The following is a 12265-nucleotide window of genomic DNA, read 5'->3' on the forward strand; positions in this document are numbered from 1 at the left end:
CGCAAAGCGGGAGCCTTGTCGCTGCACGGGCAGTTTGCACCTCACCGCCTGCCCGGTTCGCGGGGTCGGACTTACTATTCCGCGGCCACGTGACTCGGCCAAAACGGGAAGGCGCTATCAACTGGCCAGTGCTCGATGATGTTGACATCTTCCCGATTTTCAGGCCCTTAACAGAAAGACTGACCGGATACAGTGCGCCGTCGGCTAACAATGCCTCATACGGTATATATAACAGAAGGTCTGTGCATTACAACTTCTCTGCGGCATAATACGTGCTCATCCGGTACTTTGTCTCCCCCTCGAACTGAGCCAAATCCTGCAGTGCCTGCATTCCCTCTCGCTCAATCGTGGCACGTATCTCGTCGCTACGAGGCCTAATTCGACACTCAAAAGGATTTGGTCGCATGTTGAGGCCGTTCCTGGAGACGGAAAACAATCGTTAGCCATCCACATCCGCAGTTACTTGGGGAAAGAAACCTACGTAAAGTCGAAGATGTCCACAGGAATCTCATTCCCATGCTTATCTCGCGCCTTCTCGATTCTGAATCCCCACAGCAAGCGTGCAATTGTGATGAACGTCCCTTGCTCGGCCAGTCCCTGCCCGCTACATACACGCCGGCCCCAGCCGAATGTCATGTAGCCCTTCTCACCAGGGAACGGACGGGAATCCGCACTTCCTGGAACATATCGATCTGGATTGAACCGGTCCGGGTCGGGGAACTCTCGCTCGTGATGGTGGATTGCCCAGACGTTACCTTGGACCCAGGTGTGTTTGGGGATCAACCAGCCCTACGAAGTGGGTTCGTCTTGTCAGCACAAACAAGGTTTGCGGGTGCAGATGTAGGTACATACCTTGTATTCATCATCTCGAATCGGCGCATGCGGCTGCCCGCCGATAATAGCCACAGATCTCCATCGTAGAACCTCCTTCACAAACGCCTTGACATACAACAGGTCCGCCTCATCATCGAACGTCGGACTCCGATGCGGTCCCACAACACGGTCCAGCTCTTCCCACGCTCTGGGCAACGATTCGGGGAAGGCACAGCATGCCAGGATAAAGGTAACAAGCGTCGAGCTGGAAGTGTCACTTCCCGCACCGAACAAGTTCCCTGAGAGCGACGAGATCTCCATTCTCGAGAGATCGTGTTTCGGGCCTTCTTCGAATAGCTTCCTCGCGTAGCACTGCGCTGAGTCTGCTTTACTAGCAGCCTCTTCAGCCAGAGCGTAGAAAAATGGCCTGCCGCGGCCTTTGCCATTCACCAGGCCCTTCTTCCAGGGGGCCATCCAGTTCGGGAATTTGGCGAGGACTTGGGAGGGAGACTGTGTGAGCAAACGGATCAAGTCGTATAACGGACAGGAAACAATCGTACTCACAAGGAAACGTCTCCATGAGCATGGGAAACGACTTCCCCGGCACATTGAGCTCGGCCGCCCGCTGCATCACCGCAATAACCTCCGTGATAATCGGATCTGCGTTCGATGCCACCCGTCGTCCGAAACCGATAATCGAGACAACGCTTGTCGCGTACCGCTCAAAGTGCCTCACGTACTCGTTCGGCTCCCGGACAAGATCCAAGGCCACGACTTTACTCTCGTCGTTCTGGAACCCGCGGTACTTGCGCACCTGCTGCAGCCCAACCGCCATGTGTGTCAATTTTCGGTGCAGCCGCCACCGGTCGCCGTAGTACATGTTGACGAGATTCGTCTGGCCGGCGCCGAGTTCGCTGAAGACGACCATCCGTGGGCGAGAGGCATAGGTCGCAGCTCGTTTGTCGAGGAGCTCGTTGGCTGTCCAGGCGTCGCAGATCCAGATCGTTGGGCGTCGGCCTGTCCAGAAGGTTATCAGCGGAGTGTTGTACTGTTTTGCGAGCTTCTCGAAGTAGATCCATGGTTTCTCAGCCGGCAAGAGGTGTGTGTTTCCGATCAAAGGTAAGGGAAATGGGCCCGGTGGCTGAATGGTTAGCACATCTGACGAGACTCCTTCTGTTCGGAGATGCTCACCATTCGAGAATGAAGGTATATCATTTGTCCATAATCAACTATCAGGGTCAGACCCAGGATGATAAATACCGCCGCAACCACGGTCGCTAGGCTCAACCTCTCCCAGAGACCGTGGCTGAGAGAAGTGAGCTGTTCAACCCGGTCGGCTATCATCGTTGTCAATCACAGCTGAACACCTCCGACACGCAGCACATCTCGCAATTACAATGGCTTTCTCTCCATATATTATTCATTCCTATCATCGGTTCCCCACCTCATCCACCGTCACATCTGGTGCGCCATCCCGACCCCCGCAGGGGGATCGTCTTCCAAAGTCAAATCGGACCGCGTTTGAGACCTCCAAAAGCATCTGGAAGAGGAGAGCCCCACATCATTCACAACGATGTTGGAGATGGCTGCTTGTCAAGCTGGCTGATGGGCATTATCTTGGGCAGTCGAGTGGGTGACACTTGTGGTGGCACCCCAGACTCCCAGCTGGGGATTTGCGGGGGTTGTGGGGTACACCATGAACACGAGTCATTTGGCCTCCAACAGAAGAAAGTTGGCTGCACTTCACAATGGACACAGTGGAGAGTCTCTATTCCGAAGGGGCTCTCGGCACGTCCTCCGTGTTCCGTCCGAGGCGTGCTGATCGACATGTGGGGGACTGACATTGAAATAGAAAAGTCGGGAAAACACCAGCACGGTGCCGTAGTTGTCAAATTTCTCTGAAAGGCTGGCAACACATCATGACGGAGACTGCTAGTAGTATTGATGCGACGACCCTATGGCAGAACCGGAAATGTCTCATCATCTGCTGCGTGGTCTCCATGGCCAACCTGCAATACGGATTCGACCTGGCCGCAGTCGGAGCCCTCCAGGCAATGCCCGGTTTTCTCAAAGTGTTCGGGTACTCAGTTCGAGGATCGGAAACAGGGTACGCAATTGATGTGAGTGGGACCAAAAGCGCGTGCTCTTGAGCTCAAGCTGACAGGTCTACCATCCACAGAGCACCGTACAACAGCTGATAACGTCGCTTCTGACTCTTGGATCCTTTGTCTCCTCCCTGGTGGCGGGATTTTTTGCAGCCTACCTTGGCCGTCGGCAAGCCATATGGCTCGCATGTATCATCAACGCCGTGGCATGCGGTATCCAAATAGGCGCTCCATCAGCGGGCGTCCTATACGTTGGGCGCCTCCTCCTAGGTTTTGCAAACGGGTTTCTAGTCACGTTCTCCAACATCTACACCGCAGAGGCCTCTCCCGCCCACATGCGCGGGGTGATGGTCGCGCTCTTCGCGTATTGGGTGAACATCGGGAGCATTATGGGCGCCGTAGTTGACAACAAGACGAAGGAGAGGATGGATCACTTGTCGTACCAGATCCCCTTGGCTTGTCTATACATTGTGCCGACTCTCCTGTTTGTCGCGTTGTTCTTTGTCCCGGAGAGTCCGCGGTGGCTTCTGCATCGGGGGAACACGCAGGCTGCGAGAAAGGCACTCGAGCAGCTCCGCGGAACGAGTTATGCCACGCTGCGTATGTCCTCAGCGCCTGACGGAGCAACCGACGACGCGGTGGCACCCGCCCTTCTGGAAGTCGAGTGGGCGGAAATGGTCAAGGGGGTTGAAGAGGAGAAGCGTACCGAAGGCAGTGTCGCAGGGTTGGATATGTTCCGAGGTGAGTTTTGTCTGTCCCTCCAACACTTCCATATACTGATGCCGAAATAGGGGTTGATCTCCGCCGGACGATCTTGTGCTACTGTATGATAGGCTGCCAGACGGCGTCAGGAGTATGGTTTCTAATTGGATACCAAACCTACTTCTTCACCGTCTCGGGGCTAGCAAAGGCGTTCGAATTCTCTATCATGACCACATGCTTCGGCTTCCTGGGTGTCAACGTCGGACTGTACGCGATCAAGGCGTGGTTCGGCCGACGCTCAATCCTCATGATCGGGGCCGTCGCATGCGGCCTGTGCCAACTGGGGAGTGCCATCGCAGCGACAGTGAGCAGTCCGACCTCGCTTGTAACGGGGAAAGTGCTCGTTGCCCTCACCGCGCTCTTCAAGTTTTTCTACAACGGCTGCGTCGGCGCAGCGAGTTACCCCGTGGCCACGGAATTGGTCAGCTCACGGCTCCGCGCGTGGACAGTCGGTACCGCGACGTCACTGGGTTACTTGCTTGCATGGCTGGTGAACTTCTGTACCCCTTATTTCATCAATCCGGAGCACTTGAACTGGGTAAGATACGAGGCCCCTATGCTCCACTGATCGACTGACCGCAGTCTGACATGCACTGCTTGTAGGGCGCCCGCTATGGGTATATTTGGGCCGCCTCGAATCTCGCCTGTCTCGTGTTTTTCTACTTCTTCATCCCCGAAATGAAGGGTCGGTCGCTGGAAGAGTTGGATGAGATCTTTGCTGCGCGGGTTCCGGCTCGCAAGTTCGCGGGCTACCAGTGTTTGATTCGCGAGGCGGCGAGGATGGACGCAGTAAATGCAGAAGGCCTGAAGAGTGACTGGGGGAAGTAACCTCGGTCCGGCATAGGTTTGATGTCTCGGCATTTCATTTCTCCTGCATTCAGAGCTCTTCGGTACTGGCGGGCCTCTTTGTAGAATTTCATGCCCTGATACTCCGTGCATGGATATTTAGCTACGGAAACATATTTGGGAGCATCACAAACGCCAGGCGTACGAAAATCTGACTTCTCCCAAAAAAACAATCGCGTCTCTTTGAGATATTTTTTCTCAGAACATTGTAAAAAAAGCATTTGAAATTAAATAGAATAAGATAATTATTGTGTCTGTAAAGCGAGGACCTGTGAGTTCCCGGTTCGGGTTAGTTTTGCCGCTTCCGGCATGGCCGCCCCGTATGCTGTATGGTCATCACCACCTCGAGGCTTCTCTAAGAATATAAGAACTATTCTTGCTGCTCTGCTCCCAACTTCTTTTTTTTTCTCCATGCCCCCTCCCGTATTCTATACTTACCTGGTTGCTGCCTGTTGTCTTATCCACTCTGAAAATGCTAGCCCCCTTTGCCCCCTTTTTCTTGTTGAAAATTGCGGCTATACCTTTTATTTATTCCCTTTACTACTAGATTCCCTACCCTATCAGGCTGGACCAGCTCTTCAGCTAAATTTTTCCTTCTTGTTTTTTGGCTTGCATCTAGCAAAATAATTCATAGTTTCTGTTTTTCCACCTGCTAATACTAGAGGATTTGTTTCTCTAGGGCCTTGCTTTGCCTGCCAGCCCTCTATAGTATCTACCCTCTTGACTTCCCTTATTAAAGAAGGAGTCTAATACTCTATACTCCCGACAGGCTCCAAGCAAGGTTGATTACGCGTTATACTTTATGCCTACCCTATTCTCCCCCCTTTCTAGTAGTTGCCTATCCTGTGCCTTTGTTTTTGTCCCTGCCATGCTAATCCCGCGTGTTGTAGCATTTAATTAGATTAAATAGATAGCAACAAGAAAAGGGCCTTGGAGAAACATGTCTAGTAGTATAAATGCCTTATTTATAGCTCTGCTAGCTGCTGTTATCCTTATTATTACTACCCTTGATCATATTCTTGTGGAACCTTCGTTTGCCCGACTAGTGGCCAATTGGTCCTCGATCATCTGGTCTCCTGCGCCCTGTCTCCTGCGCCCTGTGGTAGATGTTTGTGGAAAGCATGATGTTGCAAGCACGGCTATTTGCTGTTGTGGTGTTTCCTGTAGAATATTGTCAAGCTCTAAGGCTGACATGGGCTTTACTAAATCCCTGCCAGGCATCTAGTATTTACTCTTTACAGATAATACCCTAATAAGTTCCTTGGAATAACTAATTATACTTGTGGAATATAGTACACTATTTTAGGACCCAAGGCATGTAGGCAGGAGTGCAGGATCAGGCTACTCTGCAATAATTTAGCTTTTAGGGGTATTATTCTTCTTGTTATTAGAGAATAAGGGCCTGGGAATTAAGCTGTTGCCTAATCCACGGGTTATAAATACCCTTATCTATCTCAAGTTTAAAAGGTAACATAGATAGCATTACTAGTTTCCTTAATATTATACTTTGCTTCTTACTTTACATGTTTTCCTGGATAGATTACTAAGTTTCTTATAATAGCCCTTTGTCTTCCACTCCTTTACCCTCTAATTTCCCAGCTTCATGTCTATTAATCCTGATAAACTATCTCTTGCCTCTAAAACCTCCTATTTCCATGCACTTCCATGCCTATACTCCTCCTGCCTGTAAGCCTGCAACTATACTAGGCAACATGGTAGCATAGCATGTTAGCTATAGCAAATCCATCCCTGTAAACAATAATCAAGAAAAAGCCTTTATATACTATTATGCAACTGCATCTTCTATTAGGGTATTAAGTAGCCCTTATATAGAGAGTGTTATCTATTTATCCTGTAAAGGTTTGTACAGGTCTACCATGTCTTACTGCCTAAGGCTCTTGCTTATTAGTAATCTTACCCCTGTCTAGATATGATCCCTAGGCTTGAAAATGACTATGACAAGGCAAGTAGCATTAATATTAATGGTAATAACTTGCCCTATCTAGACAAATTATTCTCTTGGATATAAAATAATAGTAATACTAGGAGCTATAAGGCTTTAGTAGCCCTCTAAAGTATAGAAGACAGGCTATGCCTTGATAAAACATGTTTAATTATATCCAAAGGTTGTAGAATAGGCCTGTCCTGCAAAAGTCACCCTAGTAATGCTAATAATAGCCAAGATAATAATATTAGCCCTACAAAGCATCTCTCTAATAGAAGCGAGGGTAGCTTATCCAATCCTATGGAACTAAAGGGCCTTCTTGCTTCCTGCCAGGTGGCTAAAAAATTATAGACCATTTTCTCTAGATTGTCAGAGAAACCGGACGTCAATAGCCAATGAATCTGATGTGCCGCAGCAGCCTGCCATGATGCTAACAGGAGCATGTTATGCCAACCTGATTATAGCAATATGGATGTATCAATATAATACCAAGAAATATAGTCATAGCCATCCAAGCCATGGACTATAATAAGTATGACAGCCAGCCTAGCTAATATAATTAAAGGATATAATGGCTATAATATGTGACTAAAATATAAAAACTGTCATTACTTGTACCTAGAAGCTTTGTTTACTGTCTATTGTTAACTAGATTAATAATACCATATTGTTTACCAATTAAGACTTAAGAATCTGCCTCTTCCTATACTCGTTAGGCCCCCTAACAATTATACTCTCTTTATTTACTTCTAGAATACCCTCAGGTTCCTACCTTTGGAAGGATTGGCGGACCTAATCTAACAATAACAGACTCTCGAGTTAAGTAAAGAGAGACATCACTATTAATAACATGGGTAAAAATAGTAGTATTGCAAGCAGCAAGGCAGCTTTAGCTTCTACTAAGAATATCGCGAAAAAGCTTACCCCTGCTAAAGAACTTGAAATGTTTAAGGAATAGCTTATGACCATGACCTTGGAGATTAGATTGCTAAAGATATTTAAGGGTATTAAGATAAATAAAGCTAAGCAGTTTGATGGTAAGTGTTCTGTGTTGAGAAGGTATCTAACCTTAATAGACATGTACCTTTAAATTAATAATCTTACTACTACAGCTAAGGTAGACAAGGTTATGTTTACAGGTACTTATCTTACAGGTGCCATGTTTAACTAGTTTAAACCCTATATAAAAGACTACTATAAGTAGAATAATAATAGTCAAGATAATACAATAAAAGAAATATTTAGCAGCTATAAGAAATTCAAAGAAAGGATTATACATGCTTTTAGTAACCCTAATACTAAATATACTGCTAAATAGCAAATCAACATATTGTAACAAGGAAAAATAAGTATTAGAGAATTATCTGTGAAGTTCTACTAGATAGTATTGAATCTTGAATAGGATGATATAGCATTATAATCAAGATTTTACTATATACTCAAGCTAGAAATCAAGGACATGATGATGTATATCCCGTGCAAGCCAAAAACCCTTGATAAGCTAATTAAGATAGCATCTAGAATCAAAAGCTGAATAATTAAATGATACTGGGAAAACTGTTAGCAAAACTAGAATAACTAAAAAGACAAGAAACAATATGGTATTAAGAAAGATCAAGATAGAGATATTAAAATGTAGATAAATGCTGCTATTAGCAAGAACTAAAGTAACTAGAATAGTAACAAGAAGAAGTTTAATAGCAAATGTTACAAGTGTGGAAAACCTGGATATATTATAAAGAAATATCATGACAAAAAGAATCAAGGACCAGCCACCCATGATTTATAAATAAGTATTGCAATAATAATTATACAAGCTAATACTGCCTACTTAATAACTGAACCAATGGACTAGGAATAGCAACCAGTATATATAAGCAAGGATATTAGTGCTGCATATATACTTGTCAACATGAGAGATAATATAATAATTGCCTCAAGATTGAATGAGCCATATAAAGAATGGCAAGAGAACGTGAAGAAATTAGCTGATGTAGTTGCAAACACAGAAATTGGCATGAAAATCTACAAAGAAAGAAAAGAATAGTACCAAAAAGAAAACAAGGGAAAATTGATATTGGATACTAAGAAACAGAGAAGATATTTACTAGACTTTAAAGAGAGGTTGGCTTAGATATTACATGACATAAACAAATCACCTATAAATTATCGCGAAATATACTAGTACAAATCCAATAATATAGATAATAAACAATATTATTTAGTAAAAAAAAAATAAAATAACAATAAAAAGATCTCTTCTTTAACTAACAAGTTCCATGGATAGTTAATGGTTTAAAGTACTAATAAAATAGCAATAACTTAGTATAAGACTCGTAAAATATAGATAGAAACCCCGCGAGAAGATGAAAATTATAAAATTAGTAACTTTTTAGAAGATAAACCTTGCACTTGCATGCTACCATAAGTAATATATTAGGAATAGTCTAGGAAAATATGGCAAGATTATATTATAGAATACAAATAATATAGAGACTGGATATTTCTACCATGTCTAGAATATAAAGAAGTATAGAAATAGGTAGCAGAAGAATTTAAATAGATATTAAACTTGCAAGGGACATGCTTCTATAATAAGCAAATTAGATATGTGCAAAACTGCCTATATAATTACTATCTAGCTACTAGAGGAATATTATACTATAGTATTAACTAGATATTTTGCTATAATAACTTTTATAGAAGACATATCCATGTAAAACAAGAATATAGATAGTATCTATAGAAACCAAGTGTGTTGGACAAACCAGATTATAATTGCCCTATAAGAAAAGATTATAATTATGCTTTTACAAGCAAGGGATATCTATGTTATTATAACCTAATAACATACAACTATAAGATTAAAAAATATATCTACTATCTTAAGGGATAACTAGCAATACTACATGACAAGAATTGCCATTATAAAGAAAAGCAGAAATAGTATAAGAAATACTGATTAGAGGTCTAGCTCTATATAATTAAGAATCAAATATTGCTAGTTATATTCATAATAATTAATAGATATAATGCAAGGATCCTGCTAGACTTAGGAGCAATAATAGAATTTATTAGACCTAAGTTTGCTAAATAGTATAAAATCAAGTCTAAGCCTACTAGAAACTAGATTAGAATTATTGGGTTTGGAGGAAAAATGCTATACCATGAACCCAAGATAAGGATAGAAATGATATAAATAAATTCTGGAGTATATAACAAAGAGTTAACATTTAGAGTTATACTAATAGATAAAAGCTAATATAATGCAGTTGTGGGGATGCCTTAGTTAATAAAACATGAGCCAAGTATTAGCTAGATTAGAGAAGAAATCATGATTAAAGGATGCTATTTGGTTATGGAAAAACAAGACTACAACATGCAAGCTTATAAAATTAGAGGAGAATTAGGGATAATCTCTAGTAATAAGGATTAAAAGGTAACGATAGCCTCTAAAATAAAGACTAAATTATTGGTAATGACAAAGAAGATACACGAGGCATTAGATAGACAGACAACTAGGAATAATAGAACAGGTATCCAACTCTAGGAGAATGGATATCCCAAGCCAAAACTGAAAAAAATTTATAAAGCCAAACTTGCTAAAGTTAAGAAGCTATTACCAAAGAAGTATTACAAGTTCATTGAATTATTTATAAAACTAGATTATTAACTACCAAGATATAATACATGCTATGAAGCTAAAATATAGCTAGTTAAAGGAGTAAAGCTGAAGCAAGCTTAATAATTTAGAAAATCACTAGAAGAACTAAGGCTAGAACAGGAATTTGTTGAAAAATTCTATACTATTGGATATATTAAGGAATTGGATTTACCATGCTTAATATACCCTATATTTGTGCCCAAGAAGGATAGGAAACAATAATTTGTTCTTGACTTTTGATAGCTAAATGATCTTATAATTAAGGATGCTAATAAAGCACTATATATAGGACAAAAAAGAGACTTACTATAAGGAGCTGTGATTATGACAGTATTTAATATCTAATAGGGATACTATAACATCCTGCTATGAAAAGAAGACCAATATTTAACAGCCTTTCTAACAGATTTAAAGTTATACTAATAGGTAGTTGTACCTATAGGACTTATATGATTGCCTATAGAATTTGCCAGGTTTATAATCTATATATTATAATAATATTTGAACAAAACTATTACTATCTATTTTGACAACATGATTGTCTATTTATGAAACCTGGAAGAACATAAGAAGTATATACAAGAAGTTATAACAATAATAAGGAAAGCTGGACTTATACTTAGCATTAAGAAATATAAATTTAATACTACTAAAATTAAATATCTAGGAATAAAGTTTATACTAGAAAGATAGTAGATACTATAAGAAAAGGTTAATATAATATTAAATTGGCCTATACCAACCAACAAGAAAGGAGTCTAAAGATTCCTAGGGATATTAGGATATATATAAAAATATCTCTACTAATATGTATAGAATTTATGACTAATAATAGAACTACTTAAGGATAATATATTATTTATTTGGGGATAGAAAGAGCAAGAATTAATAGATTTAATTAAGAAAATAGTTAAGAAAGTGCTAATCCTGTAATTACATGACCTGGAATAACAGAACTATATAAAAATAGATGTATTAGGAGGAGGAATAGGGATAATCCTCAAGTAAAGAAATAATAATAGGAAACTATAACCTGTTTTGTTTTACTTAAGAAAGCTAATCCAAGCTAAAAGAAACTATAATACCTATGACCAAGAGATACTTGTAATTATTAAAGGATTCAAGTATTAGAGATATTACTTGTAAGAAGCCAAGTATAAAATAATTATTTAAATAGATTAAAGAATTTAATATTTTTTATAATAATAAAAGAACTTAAAGGATAACAAGTATAATAGGCTCAAGAACTTTCATAATATTAATTTAAGATTAAGAATATTAATAGTAAGAAAAATATTATAGCAGACATGCTAAGCAGAAACCCTAACTATATAATTAATATTAAGAACCTAGAAGCAAATATGCTAAAAATTGATAAAAACAGGTTATAATTTAATCAAGATATATAACTAGTAGTAGTAGTTATAATAAATAACTATAAGTTTCTTGTGCAACTTAAGAAAGAGTAAAAAGAAGATAAAATAATCTAAACCTAGAGATTTAACATAAGTAATATTAAAAAAAGCAATAGAGTAATACTATAGAACAGAATAATTATAGTACCTAATAGAATAGTTAAGGAAGTGATCTAGAAGCACTATAACCTGCTATTTAAAGGATACTAAGGGATTAAGAAAATAATAAAAAAGATTTAACAGGCATACTACTTTCTATAAATACATGAAAAAATATAGGACTATATTATATAGTATAACAAGTATAATTAAAATAAGTAGTTATAATATTAACTATATAGCAAGATATAAATACTAGAAATCCTAATAAAACTATAGGAAAGTATTGTAGTTGATTTTATCCAAGAATTACTATTATTAAAAGATTCTATTATAGAGATCATGTATATAGATATAATCATGATTATATACAAATATATGAAATATATAATTATCAGACTAATATAGAAGGATATTACTATAAAAAAGTTAGCATAATTAATACTATAAGAAGTGTTTATTTAGACTAGACTACTAAAATAAATAACTTCTAACCAAGACAAGTTATTTATATTAAAGTTTTGGAAAATGCTTATAAAAGCATGTAGAACAAGACAAGATATGTCTACTACTAACTACCAATAAACTAATAGACAAATAGAAAGAATAATTTAGT

The 12265-nt window shown here is 40.2% G+C and overlaps 2 protein-coding genes across 2 annotated transcripts; one reads left to right on the plus strand and one right to left on the minus strand.

Annotated features, from left to right (window-relative positions):
- Nucleotides 1-247: 247 nt before the first annotated feature.
- On the minus strand, nt 248-2157 carry BJX67DRAFT_374128 (cytochrome P450; the record flags this gene model as incomplete). The annotated part of the gene is made up of 5 exons (XM_071031506.1): nt 248-419; nt 482-789; nt 853-1310; nt 1378-1954; nt 2005-2157. 5 exons carry the CDS (start codon nt 2155-2157, stop codon nt 248-250), a joined length of 1668 nt encoding a protein of 555 aa, XP_070883105.1.
- A 434-nt stretch (nt 2158-2591) lies between these two features.
- Nucleotides 2592-4569, plus strand: BJX67DRAFT_228854 (general substrate transporter). Its single transcript, XM_071025888.1, has 4 exons — nt 2592-2933; nt 2993-3659; nt 3710-4218; nt 4284-4569. The coding sequence occupies exons 1-4, from the start codon at nt 2733-2735 to the stop codon at nt 4506-4508; spliced, it is 1602 nt and encodes a 533-aa protein (XP_070883106.1). The 5' UTR covers nt 2592-2732; the 3' UTR covers nt 4509-4569.
- Nucleotides 4570-12265: the final 7696 nt, after the last annotated feature.

Source organism: Aspergillus lucknowensis (genome assembly GCF_044049455.1).
Source record: "Aspergillus lucknowensis strain CBS 449.75 chromosome Unknown BJX67scaffold_44, whole genome shotgun sequence".
Lineage (NCBI taxonomy): Eukaryota > Fungi > Ascomycota > Eurotiomycetes > Eurotiales > Aspergillaceae > Aspergillus > Aspergillus lucknowensis.

Bases quoted from the DNA above. Each gene is read 5' to 3' on its own strand.
- BJX67DRAFT_228854 (XM_071025888.1), top strand. From the start codon at position 2,733: ATGACGGAGACTGCTAGTAGTATTGATGCGACGACCCTATGGCAGAAC. The intron at 3,660-3,709 runs GTGAGTTTTGTC...ATGCCGAAATAG, and splicing joins AGGGTTGGATATGTTCCGAG to GGGTTGATCTCCGCCGGACG. The intron at 4,219-4,283 runs GTAAGATACGAG...CACTGCTTGTAG, and splicing joins ATCCGGAGCACTTGAACTGG to GGCGCCCGCTATGGGTATAT.